Here is a 25,644-nt window from a genome sequence, read left to right on the forward strand (position 1 = left end):
GTTTGCTGTATTATATACTAAGGTTACTTTAATATCTTGGAAGCTTTCTGTTTCTTCTATGAGTCTGAATGGTGTTTTTATGACAACCTCAATAAGAAAATGAGGCTTTAAGATATAGATGGGATGAACAAACAGAATTCTTATGGGTCATGAAAGATACAGTTGTCTCATTGTATTGTGGCCACTGAAACTACATACAAATACTTGTGGATAAATGGCATCAGCTGAAATACTTTATTTTCCATCAGTCCTGGATGATAGATGAGCCTTCCATCATTTAACACTGAAGCTTCTTCCCCTTCCTTCCCCCATCACAGCCATGTTTGCAAGAGAGCAACTCATCACTAGTTTGGAGGCCAATTTTTCCAAACTAGGCACCGTCAGCCTTCACTACGAGAAGGAAGATGAAGCACTAAACCTGCCACAAAGGATCTATGACTATTACTTAGGAGGGGTCTTCCTGGACAAAGCTCACAGTGAACAACTCGCTAAGGTATTCTCTCACACACACACACACACACACACACACACACACACACACACACACACACACACAGGAAGGTGAAGTTGGGTGAAAAGCTTGATTTAAGAAAATTTCAATCTTTTACATGACTAGAGACAGAGTGTGAACGAATGTGGCCTTTTTTGGTCTGTTTTCCTGGCGCTACCTCACTGATGCAGGGAATGGCGATGCTCTTTCCTGTGGGGTGAGGTGGCACCGGGAATGGATGAAGGGAAGCGAGTGTCAATATGTACATGTGTATATATTTATGTGTATGGGTGTGTATGTATATATATATATATATATATATATATATATATATATATATATATATATATATATATATATATATATATATATATATATATATATATTATCCCTGGGGATAGGGGAGAAAGAATACTTCCCACGTATTCCCTGCGTGTCGTAGAAGGCGACTAAAAGGGGAGGGAGCGGGGGGCTGGAAATCCTCCCCTCTCGTTTTTTTTTTAATTTTCCAAAAGAAGGAACAGAGAATTGGGCCAGGTGAGGGTATTCCCTCAAGGCCCAGTCCTCTGTTCTTAACGCTACCCCGCTAATGCGGGAAATGGCGAATAGTTTGAAAGAAAAGAAAGAATATATATATATATATATATATATATATATATATATATATATATATATATATATATATATATATATATATATATATATATATATATTATCCCTGGGGATAGGGGATTAAGAATACTTCCCACGTATTCCCTGCGTGTCGTAGAAGGCGACTAAAAGGGGAGGGAGCGGGGGGCTGGAAAACCTCCCCTCTCGTTTTTTTTTTTTTTTTAATTTTCCAAAAGAAGGAACAGAGAATTGGGCCAGGTGACGATATTCCCTCAGAGGCCCAGTCCTCTGTTCTTAACGCTACCTCGCTAACGCGGGAAATGGCGAATAGTTTAAAAGAAAGAAAGAAAGATATATATATATATATATATATATATATATATATATATATATATATATATATATATATATATATATATATATATATATATATACATGTGTGGGCATTTATACATATATGTGTGTATGAGTGGATTGGTGTTTGTGTGTTTCCTGGTGCTACCTTACTGATGCAGGAAACAGCAATCAAGTATAATAAAAATGTAAAAAAATACTATGAGAAAGTGAAAGTTTGGGCGAAGATAGTTTCAACCTAGAGGAAATGGTCGAGTCTATTGATTGATGGAGATTAACAGTGGAAGTAAGGCGATAAAGAAAATATTGAATTCATAATATATTTGCTGCACTAGAGATGTTAGAGACGTGGCGAGAGATCCTTGGAGATAGACATCATCCCCCCCCACTGTATCAGTCCACTTTTGGTCTTCCAAACACAATCCCGTTTTCATTACAGACGACATCGTTGTCTGTGCTCACAGTCCATCGAGGTTGGTATGTCCTTCCAAGACGTGGTCTCTTTTTCTGTTACTGTAATGTTGTGCATGTTGTCCTCCCTGCAGGTATACGTCAAGTGGTGAAGGAAGACAGGTTTCGTGTTGTCACACCCTGTCCATCTGATTTGTAGGTCAAACACATTCGAATGGAATGAGTTCATTTGAAGTGGGAGTGTAGACCACATTCATTCCATGGCAGGTCCTTGAATGAATTGCTCGCTGACACATGTCATATTGACAGGTTAATGGAATTTTTATAGCAAATCAATATTTGATATGAATTTTAACGATTTCTGTTTTAATTGTGTGAATGTGTATATATATGCATATATGTATATGTATGTATGCATGTGTATATGAATGTATTTGTATATATGTATTTCATTTGTTTATGTGAATTTCTAAGATAGAATATTTTAATCTGTATTAAGAGCACTGAATAGCCTGAGAAGCTCCAGTGCATGGCATAGGAGCCTAAATTCTATAGCGAATCCAATCCCACAGACATACCTCTCACATAGTCATACCTTACGCGTGTTTTTCAAACTCATGGCTCACTCTTCCCTCTCATGCACACTCATTGCTCACGTTATCTTCACCTATCATGTAGACTCATGTCTCGCACAGGCTTTCCTCTCATGTAGATTCATGCCTCACATAATCTTTACCTATCATGCAGGCTCATGCCTCACATACTCTATATATATCATGCAGAGTCATGCCTCACATACTCTATATCTATCATACAGAGTCATGCCTCACATACGCTATATCTATCATACAGAGTCATGCCTCACATACTCTATATCTATCATACAGAGTCATGCCTCACATACTCTATATCTATCATGCAGAGTCATGCCTCACATACTCTATATCTATCATGCAGAGTCATGCCTCACATACTCTCTATCTATCATGCAGACTCATGCCTCACATACTCTATATCTATCATGCAGAGTCATACCTCACATACTCTATATCTATCATATAGAGTCATGCCTCACATACGCTATATCTATCATACAGAGTCATGCCTCACATACTCTATATCTATCATGCAGAGTCATGCCTCACATACTCTATATCTATCATGCAGAGTCATGCCTCACATACTCTCTATCTATCATGCAGACTCATGCCTCACATACTCTATATCTATCATGCAGTCATGCCTCACATACTCTATATCTATCATGCAGACTCATGCCTCACATACTCTATATCTATCATGCAGAGTCATGCCTCACATACTCTATATCTGTCATGCAGACTCATGCCTCACATACTCTATATCTATCATACAGACTCATGCCTCACATACTCTTTCCTATCATTCAGACTCATGCCTCACAAACTCTTCCCTCTCACAGTCTCATGCCTCACAAACTCTTCCCTCTCACAGTCTCATGCCTCACAAACTCTCACATCTCACAAAGACTTTTACATCACCTTCACCTGTGCCTTGACATCCACATCATTATCACCTGTACAGTGATGTCCACATCCCTATCACCCATACAGCGACATCTACATCACCCTCACCAGTACAGTGACATCTACATCACCATCACCTGTACAGTGACATCTACATCACCATCACCTGTACAGTGCCATCCTCATCACCATCACCTGTACAGTGACATTTACATTACTATCACCTGTACAGTGACATCTACATCCCTATCACCTGTACAGTGACATCTACATTACTATCACCTGTACAGTGACATCTACATCACTATCACCTGTACAGTGACATCTACATCACTATCACCATTACAGTGACATCCTCATCACCATCACTAGAACAGTGACATCCTCATCACCATCACCTGTACAGTGACATCTACATCACTATCACCATTACAGTGACATCCTCATCACCATCACCTGTACAGTGACATCCTCATCACCATCACCTGTACAGTGACATCTACATCACTATCACCTGTACAGTGACATCTACATCACTATCACCTTTACAGTGACATCTACATCACTATCACCTGTACAGTGACATCTACATCACTATCACCATTACAGTGACATCTACATCACTATCACCATTACAGTGACATCCTCATCACCATCACTAGAACAGTGACATCCTCATCACCATCACCTGTACAGTGACACCAACATCACCCTCACCTGTATAGTGACATCCTCATCACCCTCACCTGTATAGTGACATCCTCATCACCATCACCTGTATAGTGACATCCTCATCACCATTACCTGTATAGTGACATCCTCATCACCATCACCTGTATAGTGACATCCTCATCACCATCACCTGTATAGTGACATCCTCATCACCCTCACCTGTATAGTGACATCCTCATCACCCTCACCTGTATAGTGACATCCTCATCACCATCACCTGTATAGTGACATCCTCATCACCATTACCTGTATAGTGACATCCTCATCACCATCACCTGTATAGTGACATCCTCATAACCATTACCTGTATAGTGACATCCTCATCACCATCACCTGTATAGTGACATCCTCATCACTATCACCTGTATAGTGACATCCTCATCACCATTACCTGTATAGTGACATCTTCATCACCATTACCTGTATAGTGACATCCTCATCACCATCACCTGTATAGTGACATCCTCATCACCATCACCTGTATAGTGACATCCTCATAACCATTACCTGTATAGTGACATCCTCATCACCATCACCTGTATAGTGACATCCTCATCACCATCACCTGTATAGTGACATCCTCATCACCATCACCTGTATAGTGACATCCTCATCACCCTCACCTGTATAGTGACATCCTCATCACCATCACCTGTATAGTGACATCCTCATCACCATCACCTGTATAGTGACATCCTCATCACCATCACCTGTATAGTGACATCCTCATCACCATTACCTGTATAGTGACATCCTCATCACCATCACCTGTATAGTGACATCCTCATAACCATTACCTGTATAGTGACATCCTCATCACCATCACCTGTATAGTGACATCCTCATCACCATCACCTGTATAGTGACATCCTCATCACCATCACCTGTACAGTTAAATCTACATCACCCTCACCTGTACAGTGACATCCACTTCACCTGTACAGTGACTCCAAGATCATGACCTGTATAGTGACACCATCAGTATCACCTGTATAATGACATTCACATCAACATCATCCATACAGTGACATTCACTTCACCATCACCTTTACAGTGATATTCACTTCACCATCACCTTTACAGTGACATTCACTTCACCATCGCCTGTACTATGACTCTTCACCATCATATGTACAGTGACATTTACATCACCATCACTCTATGGTGACATCCACATCACCATGACAGTGACACGTACTTCAGGCAGCTTCATTCCCCGACAGATGTACAGTGACGTGCACATTGGCCTGGGCCACGACTTGGTGACGAAGTTTCATGCCAGACACGCCCACGGACGGAACACCTTCCGGTATGAGCTGGTGTACCGGGGCCAACTTTCCTTGGGTGACTTTGGTAACACACAGGTTGGGAAGCACTGTAAGTCCTGGCCTCCACACCAGCACCAAGTGGGTCATCATCCTAATTCAACCATTAGAGAGTATTTGATTGATTGGTTACAACTGGCTCGCAGAAGACTTTTTATTTCAGTCATCGTCACAGTGTTCACATTTTTTTTTTTTTACATCCAGTAAAGTAAGTTTAGATACAAAAGGCCTTCATGTTGCAGAGGTAAAACTCATTCCAGTTTTAAGAATACGAGAGATAAGGTAAATTGAACCAGTGTGAGGAGATGAGGTAAACTGAACCAGTGTGAGGAGATGAGGTAAACTGAACCAGTGTGAGGAGATGAGGTAAATTGAACCAGTGTGAGGAGATGAGGTAAACTGAACCAGTGTGAGGAGATGAGGTAAATTGAACCAGTGTGAGGAGATGAGGTAAACTGAACCAGTGTGAGGAGATGAGGTAAATTGAACCAGTGTGAGGAGATAAGGTAAACTGAACCAGTGTGAGGAGATGAGGTAAATTGAACCAGTGTGAGGAGATGAGGTAAACTGAACCAGTGTGAGGAGATGAGGTAAATTGAACCAGTGTGAGGAGATGAGGTAAACTGAACCAGTGTGAGGAGATGAGGTAAACTGAACCAGTGTGAGGAGATGAGGTAAACTGAACCAGTGTGAGGAGATGAGGTAAACTGAACCAGTGTGAGGAGATGAGGTAAATTGAACCAGTGTGAGGAGATGAGGTAAACTGAACCAGTGTGAGGAGATGAGGTAAACTGAACCAGTGTGAGGAGATGAGGTAAACTGAAACAGTGTGAGGAGATGAGGTAAGTTGAACCAGTGTGAGGAGATGAGGTAAATTGAACCAGTGTGAGGAGATGAGGTAAACTGAACCAGTGTGAGGAGATGAGGTAAATTCAACCAGTGTGAGGAGATGAGGTAAACTGAACCAGTGTGAGGAGATGAGGTAAGTTGAACCAGTGTGAGGAGATGAGGTAAATTCAACCAGTGTGAGGAGATGAGGTAAATTGAGCCAGTGTGAGGAGATGAGGTAAATTCAACCAGTGTGAGGAGATGAGGTAAATTGAACCAGTGTGAGGAGATAAGGTAAATTCAACCAGTGTGAGGAGATGAGGTAAACTGAACCAGTGTGAGGAGATGAGGTAAATTGAACCAGTGTGAGGAGATGAGGTAAACTGAACCAGTGTGAGGAGATGAGGTAAACTGAACCAGTGTGAGGAGATGAGGTAAATTGAACCAGTGTGAGGAGATGAGGTAAATTGAACCAGTGTGAGGAGATGAGGTAAATTGAACCAGTGTGAGGAGATGAGGTAAATTGAACCAGTGTGAGGAGATGAGGTAAATTGAACCAGTGTGAGGAGATGAGGTAAACTGAACCAGTGTGAGGAGATGAGGTAAACTGAACCAGTGTGAGGAGATGAGGTAAATTGAACCAGTGTGAGGAGATGAGGTAAATTGAACCAGTGTGAGGAGATGAGGTAAACTGAACCAGTGTGAGGAGATGAGGTAAACTGAACCAGTGTGAGGAGATGAGGTAAATTGAACCAGTGTGAGGAGATGAGGTAAATTGAACCAGTGTGAGGAGATGAGGTAAACTGAACCAGTGTGAGGAGATGAGGTAAACTGAACCAGTGTGAGGAGATGAGGTAAACTGAACCAGTGTGAGGAGATGAGGTAAACTGAACCAGTGTGAGGAGATGAGGTAAATTGAACCAGTGTGAGGAGATGAGGTAAACTGAGCCAGTGTGAGGAGATGAGGTAAACTGAACCAGTGTGAGGAGATGAGGTAAATTGAACCAGTGTGAGGAGATGAGGTAAATTGAACCAGTGTGAGGAGATGAGGTAAACTGAACCAGTGTGAGGAGATGAGGTAAACTGAACCAGTGTGAGGAGATGAGGTAAATTGAACCAGTGTGAGGAGATGAGGTAAATTGAACCAGTGTGAGGAGATGAGGTAAATTGAACCAGTGTGAGGAGATGAGGTAAACTGAACCAGTGTGAGGAGATGAGGTAAACTGAACCAGTGTGAGGAGATGAGGTAAATTGAACCAGTGTGAGGAGATGAGGTAAATTGAACCAGTGTGAGGAGATGAGGTAAACTGAACCAGTGTGAGGAGATGAGGTAAACTGAACCAGTGTGAGGAGATGAGGTAAACTGAACCAGTGTAAGGAGATGAGGTAAACTGAACTAGTGTGAGGAGATGAGGTAAACTGAACCAGTGTGAGGAGATGAGGTAAACTGAACCAGTGTGGTGAGCTAACAAATTTCACTGAGCTCCTTGCTCGCAATTGAAACTTCATGATTGATATCAAATCTCTTTTGAACTTTAAGGGACTAAACTCAGAGTGCATTAAATGAAACCTGGACCAGTTTTTTGTGAGTTCAGCATAATTTTGTTTTTGTTTTTTGTAATTCTCCCACAACACTATGGTTAGTAGTTTGGGCTTGGGGCCTGTTAACTGTAAGTCATGAAGGCTGCCAGTGTTAGGATCATCCACATCATCTTCAGGGGTTGAGGATGATAGAACTCGAAGACCTCATATACCTTTTCTTACTCTGCATGTGGCCCCATGTCCAGCACAATATTGTAGTATGTGACACCTGGTCCTGGTCTGCGGTGATGCAGGTTGGGTTTCTGTGTCGAAAATTCATTGTGCTCACAAGGAAAGAATCAAGACAAGTATTTTTGTATTGGTATATCTGAGGATGATATTGAATAGGAAACTGATGATCTTTCTTACTATTATCAACCAGCTGCTGAAAAAGATAGAGGAAACCCAATTAACAATTAGTGCTAATAGTTATTAAAATCTTCTACATTCGTCATATAGTGGAACAGCAGACAGTCCTTAGGTTGAACTACCAACACAGGGGCTCAGTAGCCTGGGGTTGAACTACCAACACAGGGGCTTAGTGCCCTGGGGTTGAACTAACAGTTCACAGAGGTAAAGCAGACATTCCTTGTGTTGAACTAACAACACAGAAATACAGCAGACACTCCTGGATTGATATAACAACACAGAGGTACAGCAGACACTCCTGGGTTGATATAACAACACAGGTACAGCAGACACTCCTGGGTTGATATAACAACACAGAGGTACAGCAGACACTCCTGGGTTGATATAACAACATAGAGACACAGTGGACAGTCCTTGGGTTGAAGTAGTAACGTAGAGGTACAACAGATAGTCCCTGGGTTGACCTAACAACAGAGAGAGTACAGCAGATACAGTAGACCATCTTTGGGTGGATCTGTCATCACAGAGATACAGAAGACAGTCCCTAGGTTGATCTAACAATATAGAGGTATAGTAGACAGCCCATGGGTTGAACTGACCAAATGGCTATAGTGGTTTGTCCTTGGGTTGAGCTGACCACATGGTTACAGTGGACAATCCTTGGCTTGAATGAACAACATAGAGATACAGTAGACAGTTCTTGGGTGTTGAACTACCATTATAAATGTGCAGTGGATAGCCCTTGGGTTGAGGTGACCACAATGTTACAGTGGACAGTCCTTGGGTTCAGCTTGCTTACCTCATGGTTACAGTGGACAGTCCTTGGGTTCAGCTTACCTCATGGTTACAGTGGACAGTTCTTGGGTTCAGCATGCTTACCTCATGGTTACAGTGGACAGTCCTTGGGTTCAGCTTGCTTACCTCATGGTTACAGTGGACAGTCCTTGGGTTCAGCTTGCTTACCTCATGGTTACAGTGGACAGTCCTTGGGTTCAGCATGCTTACCTCATGGTTACAGTGGACAGTCCTTGGGTTCAGCTTGCTTACCTCATGGTTACAGTGGACAGTCCTTGGGTTCAGCTTGCTTACCTCATGGTTACAGTGGACAGTCCTTGGGTTCAGCTTGCTTACCTCATGGTTACAGTGGACAGTCCTTGGGTTCAGCATGCTTACCTCATGGTTACAGTGGACAGTCCTTGGGTTTAACTTATCAACAGTTACAGCGGATATAGAGTTACACTGGATAGTCCTTGGGTTGAGCTCACACCATAGAGGTAGAGTGTCCATAGAAAACCTTGTCCACCTCGATGTACATTTCAAAGGCAATGTCATACACATTTTAGTGTTGTGTCATCTCTCCTTTGGACTTAATTACCATCTGCATTTATCTGGGCATGGATGGATCCTGATGTACTCATTTCCACATGTGGGTCCATAGGGTCTTGATCTGGATAAGATGGTGCACTGGTGATGTCATTGCAGTAAGCTGCCATCTGATCGTGCATTCTAAGAACCCAGTGCTCTTAGACATCTTCCATGTATCCACATTTTTTTGCATCCATGCAAGAATTCGGGTTTTCTCCTCCTTAGAAAGGTAAGGAAGAGCCAACCATCTTCAAGCACAGGTGGAAGAAATAGTGCCTAGAAGTGAAATTTTCCAAAATGAAGTGGTAACCAGGAATAAAAGGACATCCTTCCCTGAAGATAGCCGGAGGCAAACTTAGGTGGGTTGCTGGTGCTCACAGTGTTAGAAACTCTCCTCTCAGCAACCATATGTACGTCGATTTCACCCTGAGAATGACGTGTTCTTGTATCCATAATAAACATTAGCCTTTAGAAATACACAGAGTGTGGACAATTCTATTTGTGGACACTGTAGAGTAGACAGACTTGGATTAAACTAACAACAGAGAGGTACTGTGGACAGTTCTTGGGTTGAACTAAACACTGTGCAATACTGTTAAAAGTGTTAGTTGATTGACCACATACTCCAGATTGTTTTCCTGATTAATTGATTAATTAGATATTAATCATCTTTACGACATTGTTTATATGGAGGTTATGGTAGTATTATGTATGGCTGGCATGAGAATGGTTCATTCTCTGCACAATATGTCAGGCAAGCCTGCAGCTAAGACATTCAAGGGTTACAACTTATGGAATTTAGGCTTACACCTAAGTAAAATATAAGCTTAGATTCTTCTTGATGATTATAGTGATATATATATATATATATATATATATATATATATATATATATATATATATATATATATATATATATATATATATATATACCACATCGATCCAATTTACTCTAAATTGGATCCATGTGGTATATATATATATATATATATATATATATATATATATATATATATATATATATATATATATATATATATACATATATATATATATATATATCACTATAATCATCGACGTGCAGTCAATGGATTGAATCAGGGCATGTGAAGTGTCTGGGGTAAACCATGGAAAGTTGTGTGGGGCCTGGATGTGGAAAGGGAGCTGTGTTTTTGGGCATTATTGCATAACAGCTAGAGACTGAGTGTGAACGAATGGGGCCTTTGTTGTCTTTTCCTAGCGCTACCTCGCACACATGAGGGGGGAGGGGGATGTTATTCCATGGGTGGCGAGGTGGCGATGGGAATGAATATAGGTAGACAGTGTGAATTGTGTGCATGTGTATATATGTATATGTCTGTGTGGGAATATATATGTGTACATTGAGATGTATAGGTATGTATATTTGCGTGTGTGGACGTGTATGTATATACATGTGTATGGGGGTGGGTTGGGCCATTTCTTTCGTCTGTTTCCTTGCGCTACCTCGCGAACGCGGGGGACAGCGACAAAGCAAAATAAATAAATAAATAAATAAATATATATATATATATATATATATATATATATATATATATATATATATATATATATATATATATATTTTTTTTTTTTTTTTTTTTTATTTTGCTTTGTCGCTGGCTCTCGCGTTAGCGAGGTAGCGCAAGGAAACAGACGAAAGAATGGCCCAACCCACCCCCATACACATGTATATACATACACGTCCACACACGCAAATATACATACCTATACTTCTCAATGTACACATACATATACACACAGACATATACATATATACACATGTACATAATTCATACGGTATGCCCTTATTTATTCCCATCGCCACCCCGCCACACGTGGAATACCAACCCCCTCCCCGCTCAAGTGTGCGAGGTAGCGCTAGGAAAAGATAACAAAGGCCACATTCATTTACACTCAGTCTCTAGCTGTCATGTAATAATGCACCGAAACAACAGCTCCTTTCCACATCCAGGCCCCACAGAACTTTCCATGGTTTACCCCAGACGCTTCACATGCCCTGGTTCAATCCATTGACAGCACGTCGACCCCGGTATACCACATCGTTCCAATTCACTCTATTCCTTGCCCGCCTTTCACCCTCCTGCATGTTCAGGCCCCGATCACTCAAAATCTTTTTCACTCCATCTTTCCACCTTCAATTTGGTCTCCCACTTCTCCTCGTTCCCTCCACCTCTGACACATATATCCTCTTGGTCAATCTTTCCTCACTCATTCTCTCCATGTGAGCAAACCATTTCAATACACCCTCCTCTGCTCTCCCTACCACACTCTCTTTTATTTCCACACATCTCTCTTACCCTTACATTACTTACTCGATCAAACCACCTCACACCACATATTGTCCTCAAACATCTCATTTCCAGCACATCCACCCTTCTGCGCACAACTCTATCCATAGCCCACGCCTCGCAGCCATACAACATTGTTGGAACCACTGCTCCTTCAAACATACCCACTTTTGCTTTCCGAGATAATGTTTTCGACTTCCAAACATTCCTCAAGGCTCCCAAAATTTTCGCCCCCTCCCCCACCCAGTGATTCACTTCCGCTTCCATGGTTTCATCCGCTGCCAGATCCACATTCAGATATCTAAAACACTTTACTTCCTCCAGTTTTTCTCCATTCAAACTTACCTCCCAATTGACTTGACCCTCAACCCTACTGTACCTAATAACCTTGCTCTTATTTACATTTACTCTTAACTTTCTCCTTTCACACACTTTACCAAACTCAGTCACCAGCTTCTGCAGTTTCTCACATGAATCAGCCACCAGCGCTGTATCATCAGCGAACAACTGACTCACTTCCCAAGCTCTCTCATCCACAACAGACTGCATACTTGCCCCTCTTTCCAAAACTCTTGCATTCACCTCCCTAACAACCCCATCCATAAACAAATTAAACAACCATGGAGACATCACACACCCCTGCCGCAAACCTACATTCACTGAGAACCAATCACTTTCCTCTCTTCCTACACGTACACATACCTTACATCCTCGATAAAAACTTTTCACTGCTTCTAACAACTTGCCTCCCACACCATATATTCTTAAAACCTTCCACAGAGCATCTCTATCAACTCTATCATATGCCTTCTCCAGATCCCTAAATGCTACATACAAATCCATTTGTTTTTCTAAGTATTTCTCACATACATTCTTCAAAGCAAACACCTGATCTACACATCCTCTACCACTTCTCAAACCACACTGCTCTTCCCCAATCTGATGCTCTGTACACGCCTTCACCCTCTCAATCAATACCTTCCCATATAATTTACCAGGAATACTCAACAAACTTATACCTCTGTAATTTGAGCACTCACTCTTATCCCCTTTGCCTTTGTACAGTGGCACTATGCAAGCATTCCGCCAATCCTCAGGCACCTCACCATGAATCATACGTACATTAATAACCTTACCAACCAGTCAACAATACAGTCACTCCCTTTTTTAATAAATTCCACTGCAATACCATCCAAACCTGCTGCTTTGCCGGCTTTCATCTTCCGTAAAGCTTTTACCACCTCTTCTCTATTTAGCAAATCATTTTCCCTTACCCTCTCACTTTGCACACCACCTCGACCAAAACACCCTATATCTGCCACTCTATCATCAAACACATTCAACAAACCTTCAAAATACTCACTCCATCTCCTTCTCACATCACCACTACTTGTTATCACCTCCCCATTTGCCCCCTTCATTGAAGTTCCCATTTGCTCCCTTGTCTTACGCACTTTATTTACCTCCTTCCAAAACATCTTTCTATTCTCCCTGAAATTTTATGATACTCTCTCACCCCAACTCTCATTTGCCCTCTTTTTCACCTCTTGCACCTTTCTCTTGACCTCCTGCCTCTTTCTTTTATACATCTCCCACTCATTTGCATTTTTTCCCTGCAAAAATCGTTCAAAAGCCTCTCTCTTCTCTTTCACTAATAATCTTACTTCTTCATCCCACCACTCACAACCTTTTCTAATCAACCCACCTCCCACGCTTCTCATGCCACAAGCATCTTTTGCGCGAGCCATCACTGCTTCCCTAGATACATCCCATTCCTCCCCCACTCCCCTTACCTCCTTTGTTCTCACCTTTTTCCATTCTGTACTCAGTCTTTCCTGGTACTTCCTCACACAAGTATCCTTTCCAAGCTCACTTACTCTCACCACTCTCTTCACCCCAACATTCTCTCTTCTTTTCTGAAAACCCCCACAAATCTTCACCTTCGCCTCCACAAGATAATGATCAGACATCCCTCCAGTTGCACCTCTCAGCTCATTAACATCCAAAAGTCTCTCTTTCGTGCGTCTATCAGTTAACACGTAATCTAATAACGCTCTCTGGCCATCTCTCCTACTTACATACGTATACTTATGTATATCTTGCTTTTTAAACCAGGTATTCCCAATCATCAGTCCTTTTTCAGCACATAAATCTACAAGCTCTTCACCATTTCCATTTACAACACTGAACACTTCATGTATACCAATTATTCCCTCAACTGCCACATTACTCACCTTTGCATTCAAATCACCCATCACTATAACCCGATCTTGTGCATCAAAACCACTAACACACTCATTCAGCTGCTCCCAAAACACGTGCCTCTCATGATCTTTCTTCTCATGCCCAGGTGCATATGCACCAATAATCACCCATCTCTCTCCATCCACTTTCAGTTTTACCCATATCAATCTAGAATTTACTTTCTTACACTCTATCACATACTCCCACAACTCCTGATTCAGGAGTAGTGCTACTCCTTCCCTTGCTCTTGTCCTCTCACTAACCCCTGACTTTACTCCCAAGACATTCCCAAACCTTCTTCCCCTTTACCCTTTAGCTTCGTTTCACTCAGAGCCAAAACATCCAGGTTCCTTTCCTCAAACATACTACCTATCTCTCCTTTTTTCTCATCTTGGTTACATCCACACACATTTAGACACCCCGATCTGAGCCTTCGAGGAGGATGAGCACTCCTCGCGTGACTCCTTCCTCTGTTTCCCCTTTTAGAAAGTTAAAATACAAGGAGGGGAGGGTTTCTGGCCCCCCGCTCCCGTCCCCTTTAGTCGCCTTCTACGACACGTGAGGAATGCGTGGGAAGTATTCTTTCTCCCCTATCCCCAGGGATATTATTATTATTATTTTTTTTTCTTTTTTTGCTTTGTCGCTGTCTCCCGCGTTTGCGAGGTAGCGCAAGGAAACAGACGAAAGAAATGGCCCAACCCACCCCCATACACATGTATATACATACGTCCACACACGCAAATATACATACCTACACAGCTTTCCATGGTTTACCCCAGACGCTTCACATGCCCCGATTCAATCCACTGACAGCACGTCAACCCCGTTATACCACATCGCTCCAATTCACTCTATTCCTTGCCCTCCTTTCACCCTCCTGCATGTTCAGGCCCCGATCACACAAAATCTTTTTCACTCCATCTTTCCACCTCCAATTTGGTCTCCCTCTTCTCCTCGTTCCCTCCACCTCCGACACATATATCCTCTTGGTCAATCTTGATGTGAGAAGGAGATGGAGTGAGTATTTTGAAGGTTTGTTGAATGTGTTTGATGATAGAGTGGCAGATATAGAGTGTTTTGGTCGAGGTGGTGTGCAAAGTGCGAGGGTTAGGGAAAATGAGTTGGTAAACAGAGAAGAGGTAGTAAAAGCTTTGCGGAAGATGAAAGCCGGCAAGGCAGCAGGTTTGGATGGTATTGCAGTGGAATTTATTAAAAAAAGGGGGTGACTGTATTGTTGACTGGTTGGTAAGGTTATTTAATGTATGTATGACTCATGGTGAGGTGCCTGAGGATTGGCGGAATGCGTGCATAGTGCCATTGTACAAAGGCAAAGGGGATAGGAGTGAGTGCTCAAATTACAGAGGTATAAGTTTGTTGAGTATTCCTGGCAAATTATATGGGAGGGTATTGATTGAGAGGGTGAAGGCATGTACAGAGCATCAGATTGGGGAAGAGCAGTATGGTTTCAGAAGTGGTAGAGGATGTGTGGATCAGGTGTTTGCTTTGAAGAATGTATGTGAGAAATACTTAGAAAAGCAAATGGATTTGTATGTAGCATTTATGGATCTGGAGAAGGCATATGATAGAGTTGATAGAGATGCTCTGTGGAAGGTATTAAGAATATATGGTGTGGGAGGCAAGTTGTTAGAAGCAGTGAAAAGTTTTTATCGAGGATGTAAGGCATGTGTACGTGTAGGAAGAGAGGAAAGTGATTGGTTCTCAGTGAATGTAGGTTTGCGGCAGGGGTGTGTGATGTCTCCATGGTTGTTTAATTTGTTTATGGATGGGGTTGTTAGGGAGGTGAATGCAAGAGTTTTGGAAAGAGGGGCAAGTATGAAGTGTGTTGGGGATGAGAGAGCTTGGGAAGTGAGTCAGTTGTTGTTCGCTGATGATACAGCGCTGGTGGCTGATTCATGTGAGAAACTGCAGAAGCTGGTGACTGAGTTTGGTAAAGTGTGTGAAAGAAGAAAGTTAAGAGTAAATGTGAATAAGAGCAAGGTTATTAGGTACAGTAGGGTTGAGGGTCAATTCAATTGGGAGGTGAGTTTGAATGGAGAAAAACTGGAGGAAGTGAAGTGTTTTAGATATCTGGGAGTGGATCTGGCAGCGGATGGAACCATGGAAGCGGAAGTGGATCATAGGGTGGGGGAGGGGGCGAAAATTCTGGGAGCCTTGAAGAATGTGTGGAAGTCGAGAACATTATCTCGGAAAGCAAAAATGGGTATGTTTGAAGGAATAGTGGTTCCAACAATGTTGTATGGTTGCGAGGCGTGGACTGTGGATAGAGTTGTGCGCAGGAGGATGGATGTGCTGGAAATGAGATGTTTGAGGACAATGTGTGGTGTGAGGTGGTTTGATCGAGTAAGTAACGTAAGGGTAAGAGAGATGTGTGGAAATAAAAAGAGCGTGGTTGAGAGAGCAGAAGAGAGTGTTTTGAAATGGTTTGGTCACATGGAGAGAATGAGTGAGGAAAGATTGACCAAGAGGATATATGTGTCGGAGGTGGAGGGAACGAGGAGAAGAGGGAGACCAAATTGGAGGTGGAAAGATGGAGTGAAAAAGATTTTGTGTGATCGGGGCCTGAACATGCAGGAGGGTGAAAGGAGGGCAAAGAATAGAGTGAATTGGAGCAATGTGGTATACCGGGGTTGACGTGCTGTCAGTGGATTGAATCAAGGCATGTGTATGGGGGTGGGTTGGGCCATTTCTTTCGTCTGTTTCCTTGCGCTACCTCGCAAACGCGGGAGACAGCGACAAAGCAAAAAAAAAAAAAAAAAATTATTATCATTATTATTATTATTGTTATTATTATTATTATTATTATTATTATTATTATTATTATTATTATTATTATTATTAATGGGAGCCTTGAAGAATGTGTGGAAGTCGAGAACATTATCTCGGAAAGCAAAAATGGGTATGTTTTAAGGAATAGTGGTTCCAACAATGTTTGTATGGTTCGAGGCGTGGACTATGGATAGAGTTTGTGGCGCAGGGGGAGGATGTGCTGAATGAGATGTTTGAGGCACAATGTGGTGGTGTGAGGTGGTTTGATCGAGTAAGGTAACGTAGGGTAAGAGAGATGTGTGGAATAAAAAGAGCGTGGTTGAGAGAGCAGAAGAGAGTGTTTTGAAATGGTTTGTCACATGGAGAGAATGAGTGGAAGGAAAGATTACCACGAGGATATTATGTGCGGAGGAGAGGGAACGAGGAGAAGAGGGAGAACCAAATTGGAGTGGCAAGATGGAGTTGAAAAAGATTTTGTTTGATCGGCCTAACATGCAGGAGGTGAAAGGAGGGCAAAAGAATCGAGTGAATTGGAGGCAATGTGGTATACCGGGGTTGACGTGCTGTCCAGTGGATTGAATCAAGGCATGTGTATGGGGGTGGGTTGGGCCATATCTTTTCGTCTGTTTCCTTGCGCTACCTCCGAAACGCGGGGACAGCGGACCAAACAAATATAAATAAATAAATAATATAAATTATAATATATATATATAATATATATAATATATAAATATATATAAATATATATATATATATATATAGTTTTTTTTTTTTTTTTTTTCTATTGCTTTGTCGCTGCTTCTCAGCGCTAGCGTGTAGCGCAAGGAAAACAGACAAAGAATGGCCCAACCCACCCCCATACACATGTATATACATAACACGTCCACACACGCAAATAGACATACCTAAACTTCTAAGTATCACATACATATACACACAGACATATACATATATATCAATAGTACATAATTCATACGGTAAGCCCTTATTTATTCCCATCGCCCACCCCACCGCCACAACGTGGAATACCAACCCCCTCCCCGCTCAGTGTGCGTAGGTAAGCGCCTAGGAAAAGATAACAAAGGCCACAATCATTTACACTCGTCTCTAGCTGTCAAGTAATAATGCACCGTAAAAACAGCTTCTCTTATCCACATCCAGCCCCACAGAACTTTCCATGGTTACCCCAGACGCTTCACATGCCCTGGTTCAATCCATTACATGCACGTCGACCCCGGTAACCACATTCGTTCCAATTCACTCTATTTCCTTGCCCGCCTTTCACCTCCTGCAATGTTCAGTGCCCGATCACTCCAAAATCTTTTCACTCCATCTTTCCACTTCAATGTGGTGCTCCCACTTCTCCACGTTCCCTCCAACCTCTGACACATTTATCCTCTTGGTCAATCTTACTCACCCATTCTCTCCTGTGAGCAAAACCATTTCAATACACACAACCCTCCTCTGCTCTCCCTACCACACCTCTTTTATTTCCACACATCACTTTACCCTTACAATACTTACTCGATCAAATCCCACCTCACACCACATATTGTCCTCAACATCTCATTTCCAGCACATCTCACCCTTCTGCGCACAACTCTATCCATAGCCACGCTCGCAGCCATACAACATTGTTGAACCACAGCCGCCTCAAACATCCCCCACTTTTGCTTTCCGAATAATGTTTTCGACGTCCAAACATTCCTCAAGGCTCCCAAAATTTTCGCCCCCTCCCCACCCAGTGATTCACTTCCGCTTACCCATGGTTTCATCCGCTGCAGCTCCCACATTCAATAACTAAAAAACACTTTACTTCCTCCCATTTATCTTGTCTTCCATTCAAACTACCCTCCAATTGACTTGACCCTCAACCCTACTTACCTAATAACCTTGCCTTATTTAACATTTACTCTAACTATCTCCTTTCACACACTATACCAAACCAGTCCACCACAGCTTCTGCAGTTTCTCGACAAGAATCAGCCACGCGCTGTATCATCAAGCGAAACAACTGACTCACGTCCCAAGCTCTCTCATCCCCACACAGACTGCATACCTTGCCACCTCTTTTCAAACCTTTGCATTCACCTCCCTAACAACCCCATCCATAACAAATTAAACAAGCCCCCCACCCCATAGAGACATCACACACCCCTGCCGCAAACCACATTCACTGAAACCAATCACTTTCCTCTCTTCCTACACGTACCACATACCTTACTATCCTCGATAAAAACTTTTCACTGCTTCAAACAACTGCTCCCACACCATATATTCTTAAAAAACCTTCCACAGAGCATCTCGATCAACTCTATCATATGCTTCTCCAGATCCTAAATTGCTACATATTACAAATCCATTTGTTTTTTTCTAAGTATTTCCTCACAATACATTCTTCAAAGCAAACACCTGATCTACACATCCTCTACCCTTCTCAAACCACACTGCTCTTCCCCAATCTGATGCTCAGTAACACACTGCCCTTCACCCTCTCAATCAATACCTTCCCCATATAATTTACCAGAATAACTCAACAAACTTATACCTCTGACAAATTTGGGAGCACTCACTCTTATCCCCTTTGCCGTTTGTACAGTGGCACTATGCAAGCATTCCGCCAATCCTCAGGCCACCTCACCATGAATCATACTACATTAATAACCTTACCAACCAGTCAACAATACAGTCAACCCCTTTTTTAATAAATTCCTTCCACTTCAATACCATCCAAACCTGCTGCTTTGCCGCTATTCATCTTCCGTAAAGCTCATTTACCTCACCACTCTCTTCCCCCCCAACATTCCTCTTCTTTTAAAAACCCCCACAAATTTCATTTTTTCCCCTCCACAAAAAATTTGATAGAATCCCTCCAGTTGCACCTCTACTCTAACCCAAAAAAGTCCTTTTTCTGCGTCTATCATTAAACGTAATCAATAACGTCCGGCCACTCTCCATTTACATAGTATCTTATGTATATCTTCTTTTTAAAACCCGGGATTCCCAATCATCGTCCTTTTTAACATAACTAAAGCTCTTCACCATTTCCTTTACAACACGAACCTTATGATCCAATTTTTCCTAACTGCCCTTACTCACCTTTGCTTCAAATCAACCCCTCACATAAACCCCCTTTTGTGCATCCAAAACCACTAACACATCATTCAGCTGTCCCAAAACAGTGCCTCTTTATCTTTCTTCTATGCCCAGGTGATATGCACCCAAAAATCACCCATCTCTCTCCCTCCACTTTCAGTTTTAAAACCCCTATCAATCTAGAATTACTTTCTTCACTCTATCACATACTCCCCAACTCCTGATTCAGGGGTAGTCTATTTCCCTTTCTCTTGTCCTCTCACTAAACCCCCGACTTTACTCCCAAAACTTTTCCCCAAAAAAACCTTTTTTTTAAAAACCCTTTTTTCTTCGTTTCCTCAGAGCCCAAAACACCAGGTTCCTTTCTAAAATATCCCTTTTTCTCTTTTTTCTCATCTTGTTTTCATCCCCAACATTTTTGACACCCCGATCTGAGCCTCGAAGGATGAGCACTTTCGCGGCTCCTTCCTCTGTTTCCCCTTTTAAAGTTAAAATACAAGGGGGGGGGGTTTTTGCCCCCCGCCCCCCGTCCCCTTTAGTCGCTTCTACGACACGGGGGAACGGGGAAGTTTCTTTCTCCCCTTCCCCCGGGGTATTATTATTTTTATTTTTTTTTTCTTTTTTGCTTTTGTCGCTGTCTCCCGCGTTTGCGGGAGCGCAAGGAAACAACGAAAGAAAAAGGCCAACCCCCCCCATACACATTAAAATAAAAACGTCCACACACGCAAATATACATCCTACACGTTTTCCCCGTTTACCCCCAGACGCTTCACATGCCCCCATAAACCACTGACAGCCGTCAACCCCGTTATACCACATCGCTCCAATCACTCTATTCCTTTTCCCTCCTTTCACCCTTCATGTTCAGGGGGCCCGATCACAAAAATCTTTTTCATCCATCTTCCACCTCCAATTTTGGGCCCCTCTTCTCCTGCCCCCCCACCCCCGACACATATATCCTCTTGGCAAAACTTTAGTGAGAAGGGAAAGGAGTATATTTTTTAAGGGTTTTTTGAATGTGTTTTTAGATGAGTGGGAGAATAGAGTGTTTTTTTCGAGGTGGTTTTCAAAGTGCGAGGGTTAGGGAAAAGATTGGTAAACAGAGAAGAGGGAGTAAAAGCTTGCGGGAAAAAAAACCGGCAACGCAGGGTTTTGGGTGGGATTGCAGGGAATTTATTAAAAAAAGGGGGTGATGATTTTTACTGGGTTTGGAAGGTTATTTAATTATGTAACTATGGTAGGGTGCCGAGGGTTGGCGGAATGCGTGCATAGTGCCATTTTACAAAGGCAAAGGGGATAGGAGTGAGTGCTCAAATTACGAGGGAAAGTTTGTTGATATTCCTGGCAAATTATTGGGGGGGGTATTATTTAGAGGGGAAGGCAGAAAGAGCATCAGATTGGGGAAAGCAGTTTGGTTTCAGAATGGAGAGGATGTTGGACAGGGTGTTTTCTTTGAAAATGTATGTGAAAATACTTAGAAAAGCAAATGGGGTTTGTATGTTTGCTTTTTGGTCTGAGAAAGGGATATGATAAGTTGATAGAGTGCTCTGGGAAGGTATTAAGAATATATGGTGTGGGAGGCAAGTTGTTAGAAGCAGTGAAAAGTTTTTATCGAGGATGTAAGGCATGTGTACGTGTAGGAAGAGAGGAAAGTGATTGGTTCTCAGTGAATGTAGGTTTGCGGCAGGGGTGTGTGATGTCTCCATGGTTGTTTAATTTGTTTATGGATGGGGTTGTTAGGGAGGTGAATGCAAGAGTTTTGGAAAGAGGGGCAAGTATGAAGTGTGTTGGGGATGAGAGAGCTTGGGAAGTGAGTCAGTTGTTGTTCGCTGATGATACAGCGCTGGTGGCTGATTCATGTGAGAAACTGCAGAAGCTGGTGACTGAGTTTGGTAAAGTGTGTGAAAGAAGAAAGTTAAGAGTAAATGTGAATAAGAGCAAGGTTATTAGGTACAGTAGGGTTGAGGGTCAATTCAATTGGGAGGTGAGTTTGAATGGAGAAAAACTGGAGGAAGTGAAGTGTTTTAGATATCTGGGAGTGGATCTGGCAGCGGATGGAACCATGGAAGCGGAAGTGGATCATAGGGTGGGGGAGGGGGCGAAAATTCTGGGAGCCTTGAAGAATGTGTGGAAGTCGAGAACATTATCTCGGAAAGCAAAAATGGGTATGTTTGAAGGAATAGTGGTTCCAACAATGTTGTATGGTTGCGAGGCGTGGACTGTGGATAGAGTTGTGCGCAGGAGGATGGATGTGCTGGAAATGAGATGTTTGAGGACAATGTGTGGTGTGAGGTGGTTTGATCGAGTAAGTAACGTAAGGGTAAGAGAGATGTGTGGAAATAAAAAGAGCGTGGTTGAGAGAGCAGAAGAGAGTGTTTTGAAATGGTTTGGTCACATGGAGAGAATGAGTGAGGAAAGATTGACCAAGAGGATATATGTGTCGGAGGTGGAGGGAACGAGGAGAAGAGGGAGACCAAATTGGAGGTGGAAAGATGGAGTGAAAAAGATTTTGTGTGATCGGGGCCTGAACATGCAGGAGGGTGAAAGGAGGGCAAAGAATAGAGTGAATTGGAGCAATGTGGTATACCGGGGTTGACGTGCTGTCAGTGGATTGAATCAAGGCATGTGTATGGGGGTGGGTTGGGCCATTTCTTTCGTCTGTTTCCTTGCGCTACCTCGCAAACGCGGGAGACAGCGACAAAGCAAAAAAAAAAAAAAAAATTATTATCATTATTATTATTATTGTTATTATTATTATTATTATTATTATTATTATTATTATTATTATTATTATTATTATTAATGGGAGCCTTGAAGAATGTGTGGAAGTCGAGAACATTATCTCGGAAAGCAAAAATGGGTATGTTTTAAGGAATAGTGGTTCCAACAATGTTGTATGGTTGCGAGGCGTGGACTATGGATAGAGTTGTGCGCAGGGGGATGGATGTGCTGGAAATGAGATGTTTGAGGACAATGTGTGGTGTGAGGTGGTTTGATCGAGTAAGTAACGTAAGGGTAAGAGAGATGTGTGGAAATAAAAAGAGTGAGGTTGAGAGAGCAGAAGAGGGTGTTTTGAAATGGTTTGGTCACATGGAGAGAACGAGTGAGGAAAGATTGACCAAGAGGATATATGTGTCGGAGGTGGAGGGAACGAGGAGAAGAGGGAGACCAAATTGGAGGTGGAAAGATGGAGTGAAAAAGATTTTGTGTGATCGGGGCCTGAACATGCAGGAGGGTGAAAGGAGGGCAAAGAATAGAGTGAATTGGAGCGATGTGGTATACCGGGGTTGACGTGCTGTCAGTGGATTGAATCAAGGCATGTGTATGGGGGTGTGTTGGGCCATTTCTTTCGTCTGTTTCCTTGCGCTACCTCGCAAACGCGGGAGACAGCGACAAAGCAAAAAAAAAAAAAAAAAAAAATATTATCATTATTATTATTATTATTATTATTATTATTATTATTATTATTACTATTATTAATGATTATTATTAATTATTATTATTAGTAGTATTATTATTAGTATTATTGTTGTTGTTATTGTTGTTATTATTATTATTATTATTATTATTATTTTATTATTATTATTATTATTATTATTATTATTATTATTATACTTAATCATCTTGGCCAGAGTGGTATGATTCCCCCCTCCTCCCACTTTATAGCTACCTCCCTCACACCTTACATCTGGCCTGCCTGTCTCCAGGGGTGTTCCATGGTGATGACCTCTACTACCTGTTCACTGGGGGTCCTCTCCTGCAGCCGACGGAGCGCCTTAGGATAATGAGGGCCCCAAAAGATGTCCGGCTGAGGAACATTGTCACCACCCTTTGGGCCAACTTTGCTGCCACAGGGTAATGCCTAACCTTACGTGGGGTAGGTAAGAATTGGGGGAATCACAAGGGGTACAGAGGAGACTCCTTCTTAAGAGTTCTTTGTGTGAGACTCCTTTAGTGTTAGACTCTGTGAGTGGTGGCTGGGAGACTCTTGTAGTGTTAGGATGAGTGGTGGCTGGGAGACTCCTTTAGTGTTAGACTCTGTGAGATGTTAGGCTTTGTGAGTGGTGGCTGGGAGACTCTTGTAGTGTTAGGCTTTGTGAGTGGTGGCTGGGAGACTCTTGTAGTGTTAGGCTTTGTGAGTGGTGGCTGGGAGACTCTTGTAGTGTTAGGGTGAGTGGTGGCTGGGGGACTCCTGTAGTGTTAGGCTTTGTGAGTGGTGGCTGGGGACTCCTGTAGTGTTAGGCTTTGTGAGTGGTGGCTGGGAGACTCCTGTAGTGTTAGGGTGAGTGGTGGCTGGGAGACTCCTGTAGTGTTAGGCTTTGTGAGTGGTGGCTGGGGACTCCTGTAGTGTTAGGCTTTGTGAGTGGTGGCTGGGAGACTCCTGTAGTGTTAGGGTGAGTGGTGGCTGGGAGACTCCTGTAGTGTTAGGCTTTGTGAGTGGTGGCTGGGAGACTCCTGTAGTGTTAAGCTTTGTGAGTGGTGGCTGGGGGACTCCTGTAGTGTTAGGCTTTGTGAGTGGTGGCTGGGAGACTCCTGTAGTGTTAGGCTTTGTGAGTGGTGGCTGGGAGACTCCTGTAGTGTTAGGCTTTGTGAGTGGTGGCTGGGGGACTCCTGTAGTGTTAGGCTTTGTGAGTGGTGGCTGGGGGACTCCTGTAGTGTTAGGCTTTGTGAGTGGTGGCTGGGAGACTCCTGTAGTGTTAGGCTTTGTGAGTGGTGGCTGGGGGACTCTTGTAGTGTTAGGCTTTGTGAGTGGTGGCTGGGAGACTCCTGTAGTGTTAGGCTTTGTGAGTGGTGGCTGGGAGACTCCTGTAGTGTTAGGCTTTGTGAGTGGTGGCTGGGAGACTCCTGTAGTGTCAGGCTCTGTGAGTAGCACCTGGGATACTCCTGTAGTGTTAAGACTGTGTGAATATTACTTGGACACTTCTGTAGTATTGTACTCTTTGAGTGGTGACTGGGAGACCCTTGTAGTGTTAGACTCTGTAAGTGGCACCTGGGAGACTTTTGTACTGTTAGGCTCTGTGAGTGATGGCAGGCCAATTCCCGTTGTGTTAGGTGTTGTGAGTGGTAGCTGGACCACTCCTGTAATGTTAGACTCTTATGAGTGGTGGCTTGCAGACTCCTGTGATGTTAGAGTCTGTGAGGTATAGCCGGGAGATTCCTGTGAGTCGAGGTAGGAAGACTCATGTAGTATTAGAGTCTGTCAGTGATGGATTCCTAAAGTGTTACACTCTGAGTGGTGGCTGGAAGACGCCTGTTATGTTAGACTCTGTGAATATAGCTGGGAGACTCCTGTAGTGTTATACACTAGTGTGATGGCTGGTATATTCCTGTTCTGTTAGACTCTCTAAAAGATGGCTGGGAGACTCCTGTAGTGTTGGGCTTTGTGAGTGGTGGCTGGGAGATTCCTATAGTGTTAGACAGTGAGTGGTGGCTGGGAGGCTCCTGAAGTGGTAGCTGGGATACTCCTGAAGCGGTAGACACTGTGAGTGGTAGCTGGAAGACTTCTGAAGCTTAGACACTGTGAGTGGTGGCTGGGAGACTCCTGAAGCGGTAGACACTGTGAGTGGTAGCTGGGAGACTCCTGAAGCGGTAGACACTGTGAGTGGTAGCTGGGA

At 42.8% G+C, this 25,644-nt stretch overlaps 1 protein-coding gene across 1 annotated transcript in view; it reads left to right on the forward strand.

Annotated features, from left to right (window-relative positions):
• The window catches only part of LOC139753363 (bile salt-activated lipase-like), a 57,733-nt gene that overhangs the window by 19,235 nt on the left and 12,854 nt on the right, over positions 1 to 25,644 (forward strand). Inside the window, exons 3-5 of the mRNA XM_071669740.1 lie at positions 318 to 493; positions 5,328 to 5,481; positions 23,737 to 23,884. Of these exons, the coding sequence (XP_071525841.1) occupies positions 318 to 493; positions 5,328 to 5,481; positions 23,737 to 23,884 (478 nt within the window). The remainder of the gene's footprint in view (positions 1 to 317; positions 494 to 5,327; positions 5,482 to 23,736; positions 23,885 to 25,644) is intronic.

This window comes from Panulirus ornatus, chromosome 14, assembly GCF_036320965.1.
Source record: "Panulirus ornatus isolate Po-2019 chromosome 14, ASM3632096v1, whole genome shotgun sequence".
NCBI classification, from domain to species: Eukaryota; Metazoa; Arthropoda; class Malacostraca; order Decapoda; family Palinuridae; genus Panulirus; species Panulirus ornatus.